General features: G+C 47.1%; 1 protein-coding gene across 3 annotated transcripts in view; it reads right to left on the reverse strand.

Moving 5' to 3' along the window:
* FMNL3 (formin like 3) overlaps positions 1–23,933 on the reverse strand; it is a 65,866-nt gene that overhangs the window by 24,104 nt on the left and 17,829 nt on the right. For all 3 annotated transcript variants that reach the window (XM_025402507.1, XM_025402506.1, XM_025402505.1), the window contains exons 2-4: positions 3,426–3,509; positions 1,078–1,158; positions 782–858 (exon numbers count right to left, since the gene is read on the reverse strand). In XM_025402507.1, the coding sequence (XP_025258292.1) occupies positions 782–858; positions 1,078–1,158; positions 3,426–3,509 (242 nt within the window). The remainder of the gene's footprint in view (positions 1–781; positions 859–1,077; positions 1,159–3,425; positions 3,510–23,933) is intronic.

Raw genomic sequence — 23,933 nt, forward strand, 5'->3', positions numbered from 1 at the left:
TCACATGTCCCTCACTGTCCTTTTGCATGAGCACACATACGCACACATATACACACTTTCTCTCTCTCTCTCTCTCACTTTCATATATCTTTGCTGATTACAGTTTCGTAACACTGAGGCCAATACCCTCTTTCACTGTACCTCACACATTAGCCTTTTGCTTGTTCAGCAATTCCTGGTTTCCCACTCAGGGACCGGAAAAAAAAAGACTCACACAGTTCCTAAGGGCCCTGTCAATGGGTTGGGAGCACCACGGTCTGTGAATATAGAAAACATTCAGCTCCTGGCCCCCATTGCCTTACATCTTTCCTGGTGCTTAAGGAAGCTTCTTCTGCTCATGAACTAAGATTATCTTCTCCCAGGCACCAAAAAGTCCAAATAGTCACAGAACGGGAAGTAGGTCTCAGCTACCCAATACAGTATGTTCCCCCCACCCTCAGCCTTCTCTGGGCCTCGCTTGGCCCAGCACCAGGCCACAGGCAGACTCCAGTCGCAACTGCTGTGGGAATGTCTTCCACTCAAAGCCACAGGCGGAGGACCCCAGGAGAGGCCTCAAGCTTGCCAGAAACATCTAGTCAGCAGCTGGCAGAGCTGAGGGGGCAGAAAAGTCAGAAAAGAAACAGTCCAAAGCTCTGGGGAGCCAGAAGCCATTCAAGGGGCAACTCTACCTCATGGCAGGGAAGATGAACAGGAACACCATCCCCAGAGGACAGCAGATCCTGTGTGCCCAGCCAACAGCCTGGGGCCAGGTGAAGAGGCTACTGTGGCCAATCCAACTCACCCAATGTGGTTGGTGCGAAGAGAGATCTCCAGCTCCCTTAGTACTTTGGTTGACTCCTGCACCCTCCTCCTGAACTTCTGTAAAAAAGGGTAGAGAAGGAGAAGAATACAAGAGGGCAGTTATAGATTTTCCCTCCATTACTGGCCAGCCATTCCAGGTCCCTGGCCACAGAACCCTGAAATCCAGCTCCCAAGGCTCAGAAACAGATGTCCAATATCCAAGTCAAAGGGTTTGCCCCCAAACCCCACAGGACTATAAAGGCTGGCAAGACGGGGCCTCTCTGCCTCATACTTCACCTTCCGAGTTACGCTGGGGTCCAAGAAGCTCTGGAGTTTCTGAATGTAAGTGTGGGGAGGATTCTTCACCTGGAATCGTTCCTGTAAGGGAAACATGCATATGCGTATCCACAAAGACAACCAGAGACCTGAGGAGGGCACTGAGGAAGAAGAGCACTCATAGTGTTCAGTGTGAGGGGACTCAGCCTCTTCAAGTTGTCACCTGGCTCTAGACATCACCTAAACTTGAGGTTACCTTCCTTGACTTATCCCCAGGTGTTGCCATCTGTTGCCATCTCCTCCTCCTCCAATTAGTGCTCCCTGAGCCTAAAATGTTTTTCTATGTCAAAAAGTATTTTTAAAGTGTGCTGCTTGCTACAAAGATATTGAGGATTACAGAGTTGTGAATAGCACCCAAAACAAAGACATAATTGATTGGGCTTAGGAGGCCAAGGCAGGAAGACTGCTTGAGGCCAGGAGTTTCAGAATAGTCTGGATAACATAGAAAGACTCTGTCTCTACAAAAAACTTTAAAAAATTAGCCAGGCATGGTGGTTACCACATGCCTGTAGCCCTGGCTACTTAGGCTGAGGTGGGAGGATCCCTTGAGCCCAGGAGTTTGAGGCTACAGTAAGATATGATCATGCCATTGCACTCTAGCCTGGGCAACAGAGTGTGATCCCTCTCTAAGAAAAGAAAGAAAAAAAAGATATGATTGGGAAATGCTGTTCACTGCCTGGCCAACTAATGGATATGGGTTAGGAATGCCAAGGGGAGAGGAGCTTGGCCTTGTAGAATCCACCTTTCTCAGCAATGAACTCTGCGGCTGGGACTGGAATGGTTTTGCTGAGCTGACACAGCTCAGGGCTGCAAACACTGCTCCTTGCCCAGACCCCAGCAATCCAAAGCAACCTCAAATACTGAAGGCTGCGTTCAGCAAGGTCATCCCTCGATTCCCTTCTACATAGAGCCTGGGACCACGCCCTACTTTGGCCCAACCCCTTCATCTGACCCAAAAAGAAACTCAGGGAGTACCCCTTTGCATTCTGGTCCTATTAGGGCTGCCACCACCAAGATATCTGAAGAGCTGGATATCTGAAGAGTGGAGGGGCTGAAAAATGTCCAGGAGAATGATATAATGTTAGAGAATAGGACCTAAAAACAAGTAGAAGAAAAAAAACGAAAGGTCTGAGAAACAGCTGAAATTGACCTAGAAAAGACTGAGAGATCATCAATTAAAGAACCTCAATACCAAAGGGTTACTATTCTCCAAACCCCAAGCAGGTGCTAAGCAACTCCTCTTAATGCAGAACACAAGGAAATTGACCTTTGGTGGAGAAGGGACTTGGACTAAGATCCCTGAAGCATACTCCTAGCTTATGTCAAGCAGCATGACCTGGGGAGGCAGTGGAACAGAACAGTTAGCACAGACTTGGCATCTGCTTGCCGGAGCTCAGCCCTGGCTTCATCACTTACTAGCATTAGGCAAGTTACTGAGCCTTGGGTTCTTCATTTGTAAAATGCCAACACTGCCTTCCTCAGAGGGTTCTGTGACGACTAAATGAGGTATTTCAGTGTGTTGAGTACTTGGTCCATAACAAGCACTCAATAAACATTACCTATTATTATTTCACCCAGAGCCTGAAAAGAAATAATAAAACTGTACATGGCAAAGTGCTGGGTAAACACACTACCCACACTGCCAGATACTTCCATCTCTACCAAGATGTAAAAAGGTAAAAGGTAACTCTCCCAGCCCTGCATACAGGCCTGTCTGAGTTCACAGACTCGTGACTCATGATCTTCAAATGCATGCAAGGGAAAGAGCCAGGTCATATGTGTTAGAAGATTCTCAACTCTGAGCAAAGTAATGATTTCTATTCTCTTCTAGCTTTCAACACAGTTCATGTAGGGAGAGTTTTCAGACCTTGACTCTTCTGAGATTTTGGAACAAAAGACTAGAGCCTGGGGCTTCTCATTCCTAGAGGCCCCGAGATAATGAGAAAGACCCTGCTATTTGCCAGGGCTAAGACAGAGTGAGGGATCAACAGTCCTTTGAACACCCTGCCAGGCATAGCCCTGAACCTGCACAGCCAATCCTATACCCCGATCTATACAAACCCCCTTATACTATTGCCCATTGGAAGAAATCAAGACAGCTCTTTGTGGGAGCTAGAGGAGAACTTGGCCTGCTAGCTCTGTCTCTGTTACGAGAATCTTCTTGGAAAAGAAAGTGAACACAGATGAGGCCAAGCTTAGGCCAGGGTTCCTCAAGGGACCCAGAGCTGCACTCAATGTCTCTGGCCCCACAGCCTTAGCTAGCCCAAGGCACAACTCCCCACCTCCCTCCTCTTTCCGAAACCCCATACCTGGTCACAGATCAAATCCCACTTCTTCTCATTGTCATACTGCCGCAGAAGCCGGGCCTTGTCTGGAGGCAGGTTCATGGAGCTCTGAGGAGAGAACCTGAGTCAACAAGGCTGAAACCTCCCCTCATCTGGAAAAGAGAGAGACTAGACCGCCCACACCTTTCCGCTACTGGGCCCTCAGACTTCACCCTGACACTCCATCGCTGATAAGGCAAGCTTGGAAAAGTGGAGCAGTCCTCCAGCCTCCCCTTCATATTTAGTTGAGTTTGGTTGAGCAATGTTTTCCAAACCTCTGGTCATAGAATCAGTTTAATGAGTCAAAATTAACTCTATTTTAAATGAAAACGAGCAGATTAAAATAGAATAGAAGATACCAGAATTCATTGCAAATAGGAAGTATAAATAATGCTTTGTGAAGCTTTAGTTTCTTTTATATTTTATGTATATACACAAATGTGTCATATACATACATCATACCATAAAATGTGATGGGAACATGAGACGGGTCAAAAAATTTGAAAAGCCACCAGGTTAAAGCAGCAATTTTTTTCAGTTTGCTTTTCCCCCACAACCTGAGAGACAGGTAACTTGCCTACAACACCCACTCCCACGGGTGAATCCTGAGCCACCCACAACCTATGTAGATGCTATAACTGTGACCCTCTTGCCCATATCAGCATACAAGTGAATGAGAAGAACATTAGCATGAAGATAACTGCTTAAATTTTTTTAGGAAAAAAATATTTAGGCAAAAATTCACAAAAGTACCAGACTTTAATTGTTAGTAGCAAATTACTAATGACACATCTCCCAATTAATTAAGACACCGCAAAGCACCCTAACCCCTTGGCAAGCCACTCTAATATAGGCTATTTGAAGGACAGCCCAGGAATCATTTTATTTTGTTCACCACTGTTTGGTGACTGAATAAGGTATGAGAGAATGAGTGGATGAAGCCTAAGGACTTCATCCATGGACTAGCCCTACCCATGCTAGAGGCTACGTTCCCTACCTTTATCCCCATTCAGCCAAACCTTTCTTCTCATCAGGCTGGCTGTCTTTGTTCCAGGTCACAGCCCTTACCTCTAAAGGCAGTCTGGGCCAGATGCAGTAGCTCATACCTGTAATCGCAGCACTTTGGGAGGCCAAGGCAGGCAGATCACTTGAGGCCAGGAGTTCAAGACCAACCTGGCCAACATAGCAAAATCCCGTCTCTACCAAAAATACAAAAATTAGCTGGGTGCAGTAGTGCACACCTGTAGTCCCAGCTACTCAGGTTGCCAAGGTACAAGAATTGCTTGAACCTAGGAGGTGGAGGCTGCAGTGAGCCAAGATCACGCCACTGCACTCCAGCCTAAGCAACAGAGAAATATTCCATCTCAAAAAAAACAAAACACACAAACAAAAAAGACTAAAGGCAGTCTGACACTTTAATCAGATCACTGTACCTGCTCCCTTGTAATCTTGAATCAAATATGATCCCCTACCCGAGGTGTTGCAGCTGCATGATAACCCATGTGACTTCCCACAAATTCAGCTTCTTCCCCAGCATAGTGCCAGCCACCTAGAAGGCTGCCTCTCATCCTTCTCTCCTTTAGCTACCGTCCAAGTTCAGCTCTAACTCTCTGGTAACCCAAGCATGACCACTCATTTACCTCTGCCCAGTTCCTGGCATTCTCATCCCTGGGGACACGAACTGTGTGCATCCAGGGTCCCTGAGGAGTCACATAGGCCCTGCATTATTCCAGAAGAAGCAAACAAATCCTAAAAGGAGGTCCTCCAACTTTTGATGGAATCAAAAGAAAATCCTTAAACATTTATTCTGTCACACTATCTATTTATTATAAACATAATGCAGATATACTCTTAAATCAGCTGTATACTCATCTAGCCCCTAAAGTGCTATGTCTATTCTTACCATCTTCAGCTCCCAACATGCATCTAGTAGGGACAGTAAGGTGATAATAAACCATGTGTAAGAGGTCCCAGGTCTGAGCTACAAGCCCAGCTACTAGCTGGAAATGAGGTCACTATGGCTCAAAAAGGAAGTAGGGTTGAAGTCTTCGGTTGGAATTTATACATGGAAGAATTTATAAAGTGGGGCAGGTGAGAGAAGAAAGTGGGGCAGGTGAGAGAAACAAAGAAGGGGAAGAGAGCCCCACATCACACCTCTCCCTATGGTTCCTGCTGCCCCATGCATCTGCCTGAACTTCCACAGGAAAGTGAGGCTGAGTCCTCCTCACAGTCTATGTAGTATGGATGGCAAGATGGTCAAACACAAGCCTGGAATGTTCTCTCTGAAACTACTTTGTTAAGGGTCAATCTCAGCATATCCGTGTGGACAGCAAGATAGGAGCAAGAGGCCTCAACAAAACAAGGACTCAAAGGTCAACCCAGAGCAGGTCTCCTAACTCAGCCTAACTGGGGCCAGGCTGCTGCCAGCTGAACTCAAGACAGAAATGAGCAGAAACAGTCCTCAGGACTGGTCCTGGCTCTGTGCATATCCTAAACACATCGCTGCCATCTGACCATTTCTCCTAAGTCTGTGCCATGAAAACAGTTCTGTTGTCTCCCCTGGAAGAAAGCTGCTGGAATGGGGGAGGGGGCAGCCTGGCACTGCTGTGGCAGACATCGCATCCTGTCTATACCAACTTCCTCCCTCAGCCACCCACTGTCAGCTGCTGTGGCTTACACTTCTCCACCAGGTGAACTGAGGAGGAAACACTTGGTCCCCTCGGTTTGAAAAACTGGGCAAAGTCACTCCCTTGGGTAGTCCCAGCCTAAGAGCATGGAAGAGGCACAGCAGAGACCCGGTCAAACTCTAGATCCCCAGGAAGGAGTGACCCCAAATTATGGAAACAGGTGGTAGAGGCATGAATCTGCTCTGACCACAGCCACATCCTCCTGTCTAGAGCTTTGGGTGGCACTTTCTTGACAGTGGTCTCAGACTTCTCTGCTTCTTCTGGGCTGAAGTGTGATGGGGAAGGAGATGGGTAAGGGGAATTTCCCCAAGCTCCAGCATTCTCAGAAGAAACGGGTCACTGGCTGCCAGTGGGAGCCACCTGCCAAGGGGGCATAAACCAGAGCCTGGCCCGGACAGTTGTCTTCCTGCTAGACAAGGGCATCAGGGCTTTTGCCTCCACCTGATAATGTGTGTGAGTCTGGCAGGGCTCCAATGTCCTGAGGAAGCCACTCTGCCCTTAGGAATGACAACTTCCTGAGTTCCGGGGACAGCAAAGGAGCAAACTTGACACAGTTCCGGTCTCAGTCAAAAGGGTTTGTTTCCTTGATATTTTTTCTTCAGTGGTTCCACAGAGACTGTAGGCTCCAAGAAGGCAGAAGCTGAGTTAAGTTCTTGCTAACTCCTCATTGAGACCCTTGCTGAGCAGAAAGGAGGCAGTGGCTGTCTTGGAAAGGAGAGGGCACTAAATGTGGGTGAAGTCAGAGGGCCCAAGATCAACTTTGGGCTCTTCAGAGTTATGGAGCCTTGGTGAACGCATCCATAAACTGGAGATAATCTCACTACTTCACAGGGTTTTAACTGAGGATTAAATGATAAATATTTTATGTCTGTATGTGTCTGGAACACTGTGGGTGTTCAACACAGTCCCCGCCCCACTTCCTCCTGAAAATCTTGTGTAATGTTCTGATGTCTGAGGGACCTGCCCTTTTGCTTCTAGGCGGTCTCTCTCTCTCTGCCTCCATCCCACCTTCAGCAATTGCTTCTCAACATTCTGCCTACAGAGCAATCCATTATCCTTTCACTGATAACTGCTCTGGCTTCCTCTAAGACTAGGTGCCAATTTAAATATCATTATCCTGAGGGGTGGGGGACATGGCAAGAGACTCCAAGGAAGAAGTAAGGGAGGTAAGTCACAGCCAAAACAGTTACAATAGGAGATGTGAGGAAAAGTGGAAGATGAATTCAAACTGAAAGCAACTCTGGGAGTGATTCCTAAATCACAGGGAACCAGCAAAACGTCTAATAATAAAAACCTATAACGGGAAGAAGCCTAAAGGCATGGAGCTGGTGCTTCTCCAGCAAGGCTCCTCTGGTTTTACTGCCAGTTTGAGGCCAGGCAAATCTCCCTGCACACTGAGGTGCATGTGAGCAAGGGCCCGGTTCCTCCAGCAAGGTTTCCTAACTCTCCACCTGACCCCTGACAGCCCCAGTCAAGCCAAGGAGGAGGGAGGCAGCTCTGGTGGCAGAGGTTCCCTTCCCTTTCCCGATCTGCACCCTCAGCCCAGTGAGCCCCTCCTCGTTTCCTTCCCACTGCAGGGGAAGGGAAATGCCGGTCGGGTTTGGAGTTTCCTTCAATGCTGTGAGCTCTGCTCTGGGACTCGCCCCTACTCTGACAGTCTTCTTGAGCCAGGCCTGGGGAAAACCCAACAAACAGAAATAGGGACCACAAAAAATTCCCAACTGTTTTTGTTGGTCCCAATGATATATCTTAGGAACAGAGACCAAAATGGCACAGCTTCGAGAGACAGGGAGAGAGACGTTTGTAACGTTCCTGAGAAAGAAACTGGAGGCTTTAGGGAAGCTCCAGCAGGGACTGTTTGTTTTGAGAAAATACAGAAAGTGAGAGGTAGTTTTATTAATGTTTTCCCTCTTGAACCACCTCCCACCAGGTTTCCTATGGCTGTCTTCTCCAAGTATGGTAGCCTCAGCCCCCATGCTCAGCCCATGGGGACAGGGAGTCCTGAGAAACTGAATCTGAAACTGCCCCACAGATTAAATGAATGCCATCCTGGGCACCACACACTTCTCAACATGCTGCTGAGCCCCTGGCGGCAGGTCCAAGTCCTCCCTGGCATCCACAAATCAGCCCATTGAGCAGATGAGCAGAGATGGAAAGTGGCAAGAGGACACAAAATTTGGAAGTCCAGAAGACTGCTGAAGGAGGAGCTGTAACACTGTGCTCCCACCCCATGTTCCCATGTTCCCACTAGGATCCCCCTCACAAACCAACAGATCTGCCCCAAGCCAATGGCAAAGCAGGCAACACAAGGCACAAAGGCCCATTACTAGCTGCCAAAAGGACAGAGTGTAAGGAACGGCCTCCACATGTCTCTACTGGTGGGCAGTAGGCACAGCTGTGGCCAGTTGGGCACTGCTCCCAAAGGGCGAGAGCCCAAGGAGGTGGGAGGTACCAGCTCCTGCTGCCTTGGCCCCTTGGCGGCCACAGCCAGTCCTGCCGCAGTAGCAGCTCCCAGACAATGAGAGTTATTTTCAGCCAGCGCTTTAACACAAGCCAGCTGGCTAGTGTGCAGGGCGGGAGTCCTCCTCCACCCAGCCCGCCCAGACGGCAGGCCAGCCGGGCCAGCCCATTGCCTACGCCGCTGCTGCTGCTGCTGCTGCTGCTGCTGCTGCCGCCGCCGCCGCCTCCATGTCACTGTTTGTTTATCTCATTGTTCCAGCACAGCTCCTTCTAACTCCCCACAAAACTGCAATCCTTTGTAAAAGGGAATCAAAAAAATCAGAGAGTTTGATCAAAGGTCCAAGAGCTAAAATTTTAAAAGGTCCAGACATGGGAAGCACGGCAGCCCCTCCAAACACCCACACTTTTCCCCAGCATTGTGACTGGCTGGGGTAGCACAGGGAAGGAAATGGAACAGATGGATGGTCAGATCTCACTGCAGCTCTCACAGACCAAGGCCAAGCCTGGCTTCGCCACCAACCTGGGGAGACAAAGCTCAAGACTGCTCTCCTTGCCTTGACTCCCTCCCATCCTCCTCTCCAGAGCCCAGGTTTGGAGAAGATAACTTGAGACACACAGCCTGAAATGGGCTGAGTCAACTGTGAAAGGTTCTGGGCAAAGATCTATATCCTGTGGCAGAAAGGAAATCAAGAACAGTCAATGACACTTGGCTGGAAGGACAGGCAACCCCCTGCCCTGCCTTGATAGAGTAGGGGCAAACACTTCAGCTGTACCACCCCACCACCACACCAAAGTACTCAAGAATAGAAAAGGTGGAAGGCAGCAGTTACCTCCCTGGACTCTAGGCTTCCAGCCCTGGTCCTGCCCAACTCTACAGCCTCCCCAGGGCAGTTCCCCATTAGTGCTCATCTCCCTCCTTATGTCATCCCACACGCAGGAGCATGTGAGTATAATACAAGTCTAGCCACACACAGCTTTCTCTAGGCCCCAGCTGCCCTATTAGACATCTGAACAAACTGCTTAGGTACCACATGACAAAAGGCATAAGAAAAGTGGGTGCTCCTTAAGTGTCTGTAGTAGCTTAGATCTGGCTTGCTGTTTTTGTTTAATTGAAACTACCACTTTGGGGATGAGCTGCCAGGGAAAAGCCAGCTCTCACAGGCTCGGAACCATGTCTGGAGAACGTGCTTCTGTGGTCACTGAGGACTCTGTAACCAGAAATGACTTGCTGAGCAGTTATGGGCCAAGTCCCTGAGCAGCCTGGAAGAAAAAGAAATGGATTCACCAGATGTCTCTGGTTGAGCTCTGCAGTTCACACCAGGGAAGTTGGATAAAGGAGAGGTCCTAAAAGGCCAGCATCATTCAAACAAAGAGATGACTTTTTCTAAATACAATTATACCCCTGGGGCCTCTTCTTCACCCTAGAGAATTCCTCCACTGGATCCTGAGAAGGCAAAGGAAATTGGCCATGTCCCCAAAGTTGGTAAAGCCTCAAACTCTTCCCTTTGCCACACTGTTGGCCTCATACCTGACATCAGATAACCTCTGCAGGTAACCCTGAGGCCCCCAAACCCTGATTAAGGCCACCCTTTCTGGCCTGCCCAGTCAAAAAATACATAATCTCCAATAGGAGCTTCTGTCAGCGCTTCCCAACTGAGCACCCAGGCCCTAGTAAAAAGCTACTGCCACAGCAACTTGATCTGTCTATTGGCTCCTCGGCCCCTCCTCGTGGTTAGCCAGACCCACACACTCCCCAGTTACGCAGAATGGAAACTATTCCGCTGGGGGCAGCTTATTTTCCAAAGCCAAGGAGTCTTGGGGCAAAGCCTCGCATTCTCCCTGCAGCCAACCAACGACCTCCCTCTCTTCATGAGGTTCTGTCCTCCCACCTGGGGAGCCCAATGGGCAGTGCTACCTCTCAGAGGACACAGTATTTCTGGGGTCACATTTCCTCTCTCCCCATACCAACAGGCCCAGTGAGTCTCCCTCCCAAGGTCTCTCATCTATACTTCCCCTTCTGTTCCCACTGTCACCACCTGGATAGGCCGTTATTGTTCACTCGCTGCCCTCTGGGATAAGCTTCTAGCTGGCATCCCTACTTCCAGTACTTTCCTCCCTGCCATCCTGCACATGAATGAAACTTTCAAACTTCTAAGCACATAAATCATGTTTCTCCTTGGTTCAGAAATCTTTTTTGACTCCTTACCATTTATATGAGAAAACCTGAGCTCCTTGGCCTATTGCTCTTAGCATCTTGAGCTTCTGAGGTAAGATTCTCTCCAGGCTGGCCCCAGCTTCTCTGACCAGCCTCATCCTCTCCCACTCTGTGGAATCTCTCTCCGGGGACAGCCACTCTTCCCACTCCTTAACCCTAGGATTTGCTTGTTATTGATGTTTCCCCAATCTTCTGACTCCCTACCTACTACTTACTACCTGACTTAAAATCCAGCAACTCTGACTATCCAACCTAAAATAACCAGCCCCTCTCTTGAGCTCCAAGCATAATATTTAAAGAATAAAATGGCAGAGACCTGCCTGTTATCCCCGACCTCTTCTCCTCCTCTTCCTTAGTAGTGAACCTCCAATGTTGAGTTGGACACTTGACAGCCTAGAATTGATACATTTCTCAGCTTCCCTTGCATTTAGGTATGGCTTGCATTTAGGTATGGCTTGCATTTAGGTATTTAGGTATGGTTTCCCTTGCATTTAGGTATGGCTTTGTGACCATGTGGGATGTAAACAGAAGTCGTGTGCACAACTTCTGAGAAGTGTCACTAAAGGGAGGGAATATACCCTTCTTTTCTCCTTTCTGCTTCTAGCTAGTTGGAATACAAACAGTGGCTGAACCTTCAACAACTATTTTAGACCATGAAGTGACTTTGGAAATGAAATCCACATGGATGAAATAACAAGAGAGAAAATACCAGGACACTGATACCATGGACCTTTAGCACAAATTGAATGTTTCATAGTGGGGGTTTTTTTGCACATGTTTTCTCTATTCACAACTAGAAAGAACATAAACTCCTTAAGGGAAGGGGCCATGTCTTACCCTTCTTTGAATCATGTGCAGGTGCTTAATAAGTAAGTGATTGATCCTGCTCCTACCACTCCCACCACCAAGTCCCTTACTCAGTCTCCTGGCTAACTGGGTAAAGAGAGGATCCTTTAACTTTTTACCACTGTCCTTACTTTTTCTGGGCTCTTTTATCTATAATCTGTCTTATGTTCTATAGCCCAAATCACTTTATATATTGCTTTCCCCTCAGCAAACTCCTACTTTTCATTCTGAGTTTCAACTCTGTCTTCAGTTTATGCCATAATCTAAGCCACTTCCCTGCTCTTCTCTTTAACCAGACTCATCTTCTTATAACCTGCTAGAACACAGGCTTCTAAGCACAGGAATCATCATCAGCTTGTTTAGCACTATAATAGGTGAGCAATAAAGATTGGGCAAATCGAATTTCTCCATTCACATGTTCCTTCATATATTCATTCATATATCCCTAAGTTGTTTACTCCATTGTACCCCAGAGACACTACCTCCTTTTGAATTGCCAGCCATGCTTCCCCTCCAATTCACAACAGGTGAAATCTACCATCTCTAGCAAATCCTTCATAAATGAGAGAGTAACATCCACTCTCCCAACAGTGTCTCTGCACATTTACTAATTATTTTAAAATGTGTTCATGGAATTGTGACTTATGGTTAAAGTTTCTTCACCTTTTCTTGGACAATCAATATATATGTTTATCATAAACCTCAGTGACACTCCTAGAGGCACATATACAATGTAGTGGTTAAAGCACTAACTGTGAAGCCACACTGCCTGGGTTTGAATATTGGCTTCACCACTTACTAGCTGTGTGGCTTTGGGAGAGTTATTTAATCTCTGCAAGCCTCAGTTTCCTTACCTGTAAAATGGAGGCAGGAATAATAGTACTTACCCCATAGTGTTGCTGTGATTATTAAATAAGTTAATATATGTAAATAATTTAAATCAGAACCTATATAGTAAATGTCACACATAATACTAGCTATGTTTTTTTGGTTTGGTTTTTTATTCAACATTTAGCTGGGAAACAACTCTATGCCAAGCACAAGCTAGAATTTGGCAATATCAAAATAAACAGAGTATGGTCACTACATTCAGAAAGTTTATATCCTGAGGAAAGATAGACATGCAAATCAGGGGTCAGTATAGACAGCGTTGCTGTGAAAGAGGCACATACAGTACTGTGGGATCCCAAGGAGGTAACATCTAATTAGACTGTGGAGTCAAGTAAGGCATAAGGCTTTCTAAAAGAAATGTCACAGGATTTATTTTATTTTATTTATTTTGAGACAGAGTCTCGCTCTGTCGCCCAGACTGGAGTGCAGTGGTGCGATCTCGGCTCACTGCAAGCTCCGCCTTCCGGGTTCATGCCATTCTCCTGCCTTAGCCTCCCGAGTAGCTGGGACTACAGGTGCCCACCACCATGCCCGGCTAATTTTTTGTATTTTTAGTAGAGATGGGGTTTCACAGTGTTAGCCAGGACGGTCTCGATCTCCTGACCTTGTGATATGCCCGCCTTGGCCTCCCAAAGTGCTGGGATTACAGGTTTGAGCCACCGCGCCTGGCCTATTTTATTTTTTTTTTGAGACAGAGTCTCACTCTGTTGCCCAGGCTGGAGTGCAGTGGTGTGATCTTGGCTTATCACAACCTCCGCCTTCCGGGTTCAAGTGATTCTCCTGCCTCAGCCTCTGAGGAGCTGGGACTATGGGCACATGCCACAATGCCCAGCTAATTTTTATATTTTTAGTGGAGATGGGGTTTCACTATGTTGGCCAGGCTGGTCTCAAGCTCCTGACCTCGTGATCCACTCACTTCAGCCTCCCAAAGTGCTGGGATTACAGGCGTGAGCCACTGCACCCGGCAATTTTTTTTTTTTTTTTTTTTTTTTGAGACAAGGTCTCACTTTGTCATCCAGGTTGAAGTGCAGTGGCACAATCTTGGCTCACTGCAGCCTCGACCTCCCAGGTTCAAGCGATCCTCCTGCCTCAGCCCCTCAAGTAGCTGGGACTACAGGCACTCAACACCACACCTGGTTAATTTTTGTTTTTTTAGTAGAGACAAGGTTTTGCCACGTTGGCCAGGCTGGTCTCAAACTCCTGGACTCAAGCGATCCACCCACCTTGGCCTCCCAAAGTTTTAAGATTACAGGCATGAGCCACAGCGCCCCACCTAGAATTAGTCTTAAACATCAAGCGGGAAGGAATCAGAAAAAGGCAAGAGCAGAAGGGAAGACGGTGATATTCTAGGCAAGGAGACAGTATTCGCAAATACATGGCAACACAAAACACCATTACAAATCCAGGAGTCTGTAAGTGATTTACTACAAAGGCATGAAAGTATGTATGAAGAAATTACAGCAGGCAGAAAAGTCAGGTGATAAAGGATATGATGAGTTAAGTAAGTAGGTGGCATAAGTAGGATAATAATAATAACACAACTAAAATGAAAACAGTAATAATGAAAAAAGCTAACATTTATTGACAGAGCTGTGATAAGCACTCTATATGAATTATCTCATCTAATTCTCAAAACGATGATATAAAGTCCTATGAAGTAGGGACTATCATTATCCCTATTTTACAAGCAAGGAAACAAAGGCCTGGAAAGGCCATGGAACTTGCCCCACATCACAAAGCAAGCATATGGTGGAGCTGGGATTTGAACCCAGGTCTGACCCAAAGTCTGAGCTTTTAACTCCTCACAATGTCTCCTCTGAGACAATTAATTGTATTAGCCCTTGCACCTTTCCAAATTGTATGCATCCTTCAGGACCAATCAGTACCATTTCAACTTTCCTCATGGAACCTCTCCCAAACCACCCAGATCTCTGTGCATCCTTCCTCTGAATTTCTGTGGGTTTTCTGCTCTAACCTCCCATTAGCACTCATATTCAATCATTCTTTGAACAGCATTTGTGTCTTTTTTTTTTTTTTTTTTTTTTTTGAGACAGGGTCTCACTCCATCACCCAGGCTGGAGTGCAGTGGCAAGATCTAGGCTCACTGCAGCCTCGACCTCTTGGGCTCAGGTGATATTCCCACCTCAGCTTCCCCAGTAGCTGGGACTGCAGGCACACACCATCATGCCTGTGTAAATTTATTTTGGTAGAGACGGGTTTCACCACGTTGCCCACGCTGGTCTCGAACTCCCAGGCTCACGCAATCCACCCACTTTGACTTCCCAAAGTGTTGGGATTACAGGCGTAGGCTACCACACCCAGTAACATTCATGTCTTCTATGTACCATGCATTGTGCCAGCTGGGGGACCTGTTTTGCCTTGTGATAACTCTTGTATTTACAAAGAAGGGGGAACCTGAAGCTTATAAACATCTACTCTGGGCCAGGATGGTGCCAGACCCTTCAATTACAAGATTTCATGGAAAAGTCAATTCTCTCTTATTGTTATTCATTTTTCACATTTTATATTATTTCCTGAACTAGACTATAAGCTCCTTGAGGATTTTGCCTTGAATACACTTGTTCCTAGACAAGTAGGCCTGGCACACAGAAAAAGCTTAATAGATACTGTGGGCTGCCCAAAGGGACAGCAGAGGCCATTTTGGGGGACAGAACCCAGTACACCGGCCTAGGGCCCAGCTCTGGCTTTCCATGAATCTCATGACACATCTAACAGCTTATTATAAAGCCATAAAACTTAATGAATCCCTTCCTACTTCCAGACACATGTGGGAGAGGCATGACCCCTGCTTTATAGAAAGATAAACTGACGTTTGGCACAGGCACACATCTGTCACAAGTTCTATCAGCCAGGGAGAGGCTCTACAAGTCCTGCCTCTCCTTGCTTTCAAATGGAGGTACATCCTCAGTGCCTCAGTGCTTCTATCCTCTTTTGGGAGGAATCATAATGACCTCAGTCTGCTCTAGATCCATGAGCTGTCCTCCCAATGTTGTCCCCTCTCACGCTTTGAAGGCCAGAACTTGACATAGAGGTCTAGGCTACCCACAGCCCAATGCTATTTTTGAGTTGTTCCAGCTTTTTTACAACTCGTTTGATTGTCCAGCGAGTAGGAAAAAAACACCTCTTTGGACTTAGCCTTTGAGAGTTCCCTCCCCACGACCCAAATCTTCTCTGCTTCTTGGAAATGTCTGGTGTCCTAAGTGTTATATTCACTCAGGGAACAGGGATGAAAAACATTACTGCGCATCTCTTATATGCCAGGCACTTCTCTAACATTCTCTCACTTACTATTCTCAATAACCACTGGAGGTAAATATTATACCTGTTTAACTGATTGAGGGAATTAAGAATTTGAGACCAACTGGCTCAAGGTTACACAGAAAGTAGCAGGACCCAAATTCAAACCCAGATATGTGACCTCCAACAAACAGGCTTTTCTACCATGTTTACCCATCTCCTTACAAAGAAAACAAACCTCTTTTTCTAACTTGAGAAGGTCCAACTTCATTTATCTGACTGGCTTTGGTTGATCATTACACAATGCTTCCCTATTCTGCACAACCTAATGAAACCAGCTTAACCAAGTATGTGTGCTGAACATCTGAAGTTCAAGGCTTCACAGAGGAAGAGAGAGACTGTGCACAGCACAGAGACAAGGAATCTGTCATCTTGGACACAACCTGGTGACAAATCCCTTACATCTGAGTAGCATTTTAAACTTTCCAGAACAGCACAGGCTTTGGAATCAGGGATGACCTGGATTTGAATCCTGTTACTTTTCATGAGACAGTCGGGAAGTTCTCGTTCTGCTGCCCAGGCTGGAGTGCAGTGGTGCGATTATAGCTCCCTGCAGTCCCAAACTCATGTGCTCAAGTGATCCTCCCACCTTAGCCTCCAAGTAGCTAGGACTACAGGCATGTGCCACCATGCTTGGCTAATTTTTTTTTTTTCACTTTTTATAGAGATGGGGCTTTGCTATGTTGCCCAGGCTGATCTTGAACTCCTGACCTCAAGCAATCCTCCCACTTTGTCCTCCCAAAGTGCTAGAATTACAAGTGTGACCCACTGTGCCCAACCAGGGCAAGCTATGACATTTCTTTGAACTTCAGTGTCTTCATCTACAAAATATGGATAATATCCACCTCTTATACAGAATAAAAGGGATTTTGCACAGTACCTGGCACAGGAGAAAGACTCTGTAAGTGGTAACTGGAATGACCTACTCCAGGAGTCACATTTGACTCAAGTTAGCTTTTAAGTACATATGCAAAAGACAATTTCATACTTTTATTTATTTGTGTGTGTGTGTGTGTGTGAGATAGAGTCTCGCTCTGTCGCCCAGGCTGGAGTGCAGTGGTGCGATCTCGGCTCACTGCAAGCTCTGTCTCCCGGGTTCACGCCATTCTCCTGCCTCAGCCTCCCAAGTAGCTGGAACTACAGGCGGCCCCCACCACACCCAGCTAAGTTTTTGTATTTTTAGTAGATATGGGGTTTCACTGTGTTAGCCAGGATGGTCTCGATCTCCTGACTTCGTGATCTGCCCACCTCGGCCTCCCAAAGTGTTGGGATTACAGGCGTGAGCCACCGCGCCTGGCCCTCATACTATTTTTTTAGAGACAGAGTACACCAGCATGACCACAACTCACTGTAAGCTTGAACTCCTGGACTGACACAATCCTTCCATGTCAGCCTCCCAAGTAGCTGAGACTACAGGTGTGTGCCATCATGGCTATTTTAATTTTTTATTTTGGTTGAGACAAGGTCTTGCTATGTTGCCCAGGCTGGTCTTGAACTCCTGGTCTCAACTGATCCTCCTGCCTTGGCCTCCTGAAACAGTGAAATCACAGGTATGAGCCACTCTGCCCAGCCTAATTTCATAGTACTTTAAAATGTATAAAAGAGTATATATGTATAGTTGAATAGTATAGGTTAAACATACGTAAAGTACAATTCCCTCATCTCATGTGATCTAATAATTCTGTAGGTAAGAGCAGTTGCACCCTTGCCCCTTCAAAAGATAAAATCAAGAAACCAACAGCCACCCAGGGGATTCACAGGAAAACTGAGACCAGAACTTAGTGAAACAAAGTCAAGTCACTAAGCTGCTCTGCTATTTGAGCAGCTGAGTGATCTGGGACAATTCTAACCTTCTGGGGCCAAGGTTTTGTTATCGATGGAGAGATATGGGAGAGATTTTGCCAGGTTATCTCTAGTGTTCCCACCTCAAATCAGATTCCTCACTTCCTCAACTGTCTCCTAACTTCCTTGGGTCCACTTCTGCCACAAATCTGTTTTCGGCCCCCGCAACTAACTACTCTTCTCAACAACTGTGCTTCTCTCCTTGTGACATTACGTAAGTCCTAGGAGTTGTCCCTCCCCATCACTGAAGGGCTGTGCTGTGAGACTGGAGAAAAGCTCACATTTTTATTGAGAGTAGGCATAGATGACTCTCAAATATGTATTTTCATCCCAGACTTCTCCTTTGAGATTCAGCTTTAAATATTCAACTCCCATTAGACATTCCACCCAGACTTCCACAGTCTTTGCAACCTCATGTGTCTCAAAGTGGCCTCATCACTTTTCCTTCTAACGTATTTCTTCTACTGTGTTCCCTTGTTAGAGTCGTTAACTCTAATCAGCAAGCTAGAAATCTGGGTGCCATCCTCAATGCCTCCCTTCTCCCTCATCTCTATCCTCACAATGTAAAATCTAATCAGCCATCAAAAATCGAAATAAAATCTAATCAGTCATTAAAATTTAACTGTTTATTAATAGTTAACATTTACTTGACTGTCCCATCATCTCCATTGTGCAAACTTGTCCCAGTTTAGGCTCCCATCATCACAACCACAGAGTAAAGGCCTTCCACTCAGCTGCCCACCTCCAATTCTGGTCCCTCCCATGGTTGCCAGACTGACCTACCCACAACTCACAATCTGACTATGAAACCCATGAAGTACAGTCTCTTCCACATGGCATTCAAAACCCTCCTTACCACTTTAGCCCTGCCTACCATGAGTCTCTGCCTTACACTTCACACTTCAACGGCACTGAGCAGCTCTGTGAGGGTTCTCTGAACACATCATGTCTCGATTTAATGCCTCTGCTCATGCTGTCCTCTCTACCTGGAATGCTTTCTTTCCCAAACTTCTGTCCTACTTCTAAATACCCTTTCAGCCAGCAGAGATTTCCTTCTCTGGGCAATATTCCCCAAGCCCACCTCTCAACTGTGCTCTCCCGATGCTTCCTGCATCTCTACAGAATTGCACTTAGACAGCTGTATGTTATAATTACATGTTTAATGTGTTTGTCTCCCTCTCCAGACTGAACTCCTGGGGGCAGGATGACTGTCTTAGTCACCTTTCTCCAGCTCTTAACACAATTCTAAGCACTTGTTGAGTGAATGAGTACTAGGCTGCACTTGGTGAGTCTTTGAGGGCTACTATCTTGCCCCCTCTCTGTCTCTAGGCAGGCAAAATGACACCTTAACCATTCTCAGTTAACCACCTCAGAGGCCCTCCTGAGTGCTGATGTGACTCTTTAGCTGCCCTGCCACAGAATAAGGCTCTCTCTGCCCTCTTGCCTCCAATACAATCAGAAGCAGCTGGTAGGGCTTTTGTACTCTTACGACACCAACTTGACATTGCCCTGGATCTGTGGGCAACAAGCACTAGATACTTTTTTTTTTTTTTTTTTTTTTTGAGACGGAGTCTCGCTCTGTCGCCCAGGCTGGAGTGCAGTGGCCGGATCTCAGCTCACTGCAAGCTCCGCCTCCCGGGTTCACGCCATTCTCCTGCCTCAGCCTCCCGAGTAGCTGGGACTACAGGCGCCCACCACCTCGCCCGGCTAGTTTTTTTGTATTTCTTAGTAGAGACGGGGTTTCACCGTGTTAGCCAGGATGGTCTCGATCTCCTGACCTCGTGATCCACCCGTCTCGGCCTCCCAAAGTGCTGGGATTACAGGCTTGAGCCACCGCGCCCGGCCAACACTAGATACTTTCTTTACAATTCTTGGAAAGAATCAACTGAGAAGCCAAATGCTACTGGACACTGTCTAGCTGGTTATCCTCCAGCTTCTGAGATGATGCTCAAAACTTTTAACAAGGATATTCTAGGGAAATGAAAGATTAATGCTTTGGGACGCCACCGGGAGCTGTTGCCCCATAAATGCACAAGAGATTCTTAATTCCTTAGTCAGTCACCATGCCAGCAATAATTAAACAAGTCCAAAGGGAGCAATTAATAGCTGCTATTGGACCATCAATCTGGAACTCATGCCAGATGCCATCAGAAAATAATCTGCAGACATGAGCACTTCACGAGGGAGCAGATTCACCAAGTGCCCTGCCTGCCAAGGGCCTGAGGATAATGAGTGCTTATGTGATGTTGATTCTGCTGAGTGGCAAGTAAAAACAAAATAACCACAACCACAAACGAGAAGTCTGTCCAAAGTAAGGGGCCCAAGCATACTCTGGACACAGAAGGGGTCCAAACAAAGATGCTCTTTCCTGGTTAGATATCTCTGGCCCATCCATTCTAGAACATTGTCTGGGCCTCACTTCAGGGCTGGCATTGAAGGGAGGGGAGTATGTGATCTCCAGTCTACAAAATGAGCCCATATAAAAGCAACTCTACCACCCCAGAGTTCAATAAAATCCCAGGAGCACAGGTCTCAACCTCAGCTGGTGTATGATGGTTTTAACCTTGGTAAATGCCCCCAGTTCAGAAGGCTTTTAAAATAAGGTCCAGGCCAGGAGTAGTGGCTCATGCCTGTAATCCCAACACTCTGGGAGGCTGAGGCAGGCAGATCACTTGAGCCCAGAAGATCGAGACCAGCCTAAGCAACATGGTGATACCCCTAGCTGGGCATGGTGGCGCTGCCTGTAGTCCCAGCTACTTGGCAGGCTGAGGCAGGAAGATCACCTGAACCCAGGAGGCGGAGGTTGCAGTGAGCCAAGATAGTGCCACTGGACTCCAGACTGGGTGACAGAGCAAGACCCTGTCTCAAAATAAATAAATAAATAAATAAATAAATAAATAAATAATAATAATAAGGTCCCTCCACAGCTGCACAAGAGACAAAATGTGCTAAAGTGCAGGCCAACAAAAGTCAAGAATTACCCCAGTACCTGGAGGTCCCTAAAGCCTGTGGAAAGGTCATGACTAGGCCAACATTATTGAGTAGAAAACAAAGGTGACTAGTATGTGCCATTCAGTGACTTTACAACTTCGAGGAACCGAGAAACAGTCTACCCTTCAACAATAATTCTTATTTCTTAAATATTTTTGTTAGGCTCCTCAATACCAGATCTCTGATTCAAGAGGTTAATGACCTTCAAATAATATTTCTATTTAAGGCTGGGTGCGGTGGCTCACACCTGTAATCCCAGCACTTTGGGAGGACAAGGCAGGCAGATCACTTGAGGTCAGGAGTTTGAGACCAGCCTGGCCAACATGCTGAAACCCCGTCTCTACTAAAAATACAAAAATTAGCCAGGCATGGTGGCGGGCGCCTGTAATCCCAGCAACTTGGTAGGCTGAGACACAAGAATCACTTGAACCTGGGAGGTGGAGGTTGCAGTGAGCTGAGATTGCGCCACTGCGCTCCACCCTGCGCGACAGAGCGAGACTCAGTCTCAAAATTACATAAATAAATAAATAAATAAATAAAAATTCTATTTAAAATGTTTTGGTTTTTTGTGGGGGAGGGTTTGAGACAGGGTCTCACTTTGTCACCCAGGCTCGAGTGCAGTGGCATGGTCATAGCGTACTGCAGCCTCGATCTCTTGGGCCCAAGCGATCCTCCCGCCTCAGCCTTCCAAAGTGCTGGGATTACAGGCATGAGCCACTGTGTCCAGCCTTCTACTTAAAATGTATTGAGCATCCTGGCCGGGCAGAGTGGCTCACACCTGTAATTCCAGCACTTTGGGAGGCTGAGGCAGGTGGATCATGAGGTCAGGAGATCAAGACCATCCTGGCTAACACGGTGAAACCCTGTCTCTACTAAAAATACAAAAAAAATTAGGCGTGGTGGGGGGTGCCTGTAGTCCCAGTTACTAGGGAGGCTGAGGAAGGAGAATGGAGTGAACCTGGGAGGAGCCTGCATTGAGCAGAGATTGCACCACTGCACTCCAGCCTGGGCGACAGAGCAAGACTCTGTCTCAAAACAAAACAAAAAAGTATTGAGCACCCTTTATGCCAGTCACTGAGCCCCAAAACTCTTACAAAAGTCCGGGCTGAGCACCTAGACATGGGCAGAAAGAATCCATCCCTACACTCCTTGCAGCTGCTTCCCAGACCAGACTTCGTACTTCTCTTCAAGACCAGAACACGCAGAGTGACTTCAGGAAATCTTGAGAATCAGACTTGAGAAGCCTAGGAAAGACAAGTATCTCTTTACAGTTAATCAGCACCCTGCCCAGCCCTGCAGACAGTTCTGACAACTGGAGCCAGGAAGAAGCAACCACAGGCTCTGGCTGGGGCCCACCTGGGGCTAGGAACCAGTTGGACCCCCAGATGAGTACTGACTCTGATCCCCACCCAGACTGGCTGCAGTGCCATAGGGAGCCCCTTCCTCGGAGACACACTCAGGCACTGGGATCCAAAGTTCATGGAAAGTTTCACCTTCTCTTATAGCTCAACCCCCAAAACTGCCTGATAATCTTACCATCTTATCTGAATATCTTCCCCATTACTTTTTTTTTTTTCTTTTCTGAGACGGAGTCTCGCTCTGTCACCAGGCTGGAATGCAGTGGTGCGATCTCGGCCCACTGCAACCTCCGCCTCCCAGGTTCAAGCGATTCTCCTGCCTCAGCCTCCGGAGTAGCTGGGACTACAGGCACCCACCACCACGCCCAGTTAATTTTTGTATTTTTAGTAGAGACGAGGTTTCACCATGTTGGCCAGGACAACCTTGATCTCTTGACCTCGTGATCCACCCGCCTTGGTCTCCCAAAGTGGCATTACAGGCGTGAGCCACCACGCCTGGCCCCTCTCTTATTTTTTAAGAGACAGGGTTGCCCAGGCTGGACTCAACCTCTGGAACTCAGGGGATCCTCCTGCCTCAGCCTCCCAAGCAGCTGGGACTACAGGCACATGCCACCACACCCGGCTATAACACCCAATGACCATCTATCTCTTTATCTTACCTTCTTTTTCTTCATGGTACTTCTTGCTACTTAACATTATATTATATACCTGTAAATTTGTTTACTGTTCTCCCCAACAGCAATGCAAATGCTATGAGACTGGTTTGTCTTTTTTGTTCCCTGTGGTATCACTAATGTCTAAAATACAGAGTAAACACTCAATAAATAGTTGTTGAATGAATAAATAAGTGATCATGCAAACATTTTAAAACTCTGCTTCCATCCTAGTGGTGCTATATGAGAAGCAAGACTGAATAATGCCTACTTCCCAGAAAGCCCTATCAACCTGTTGTTGAATCCTAACATCTCCTCCAAATATCTCCCTAAAGTCCTCCACATCTCATTCCCAGGCCCACAAACCCTAACCCACCCCAGAGCAAGTATTAAAGAGAGAAAATGGAGCAGCACCCAGGGAGGAGACACATTTTTCCTCCAGTTAAGTACAGTCTAGAACCTCTGCAAATTAAAAGCTCCCTCTTCACTGAATCCACTCAGCTATAGTTATAGGTCACACTTTTTATTTTTATAACCAGCCAACCCATCAAATTATAGGCTCCGGCCACTGGTAGGCACGCCAAACACTGGGGCCAGCTTAGCCTAGAAGAGGCACTGCTCCTTCTGGCTTGTGAGGGGGTGCAGGAGTGAGGGCTGAGCACCAGTCAAACCCGAAAGGGCAGAAGGCACCATCACCCCACTGGGGACAGTCTAGCGATGAGCCTGGATCTCACTCAGGCCAACCTGCTGCCCATAAGGGAGACAGATTCCAGGATTCTCCACACAGCAAACAAGAGAACTCTTAACCTTATAAAGCACACCTAGAAGTTTCCCTACAATTAATTTCCAAACTCCTTACCAAGGCCAACAAGATCCCACATGATCTGGGCCCTGCTCACCTTTCTTTTTTTTTTGTTTTGAGACGGAGTCTCGCTGTGTCTCCCAGGCTGGAGTGCAGTGGCGTGATCTCGGCTCACTGCAAGCTCCGCCTCCCGGGTTCACGCCATTCTCCCGCCTCAGCCTCCCAAGTAGCTGAGACTACAGGCGCCCGCCACCACGCCCGGCTAGTTTTTTTTTGTATTTTTAGTAGAGACGGTGTTTCACCATGTTAGCCAGGATGGTCTCGATCTCCTGACCTCGTGATCCACCCGCCTCAGCCTCCCAAAGTGCTGGGATTACAGGCTTGAGCCACCGCGCCCGGCCTTCAATCATTCAACTTTTAATAAGCAAAC

Source organism: Theropithecus gelada, chromosome 11 (assembly GCF_003255815.1).
Source record: "Theropithecus gelada isolate Dixy chromosome 11, Tgel_1.0, whole genome shotgun sequence".
Taxonomy (NCBI): Eukaryota; Metazoa; Chordata; class Mammalia; order Primates; family Cercopithecidae; genus Theropithecus; species Theropithecus gelada.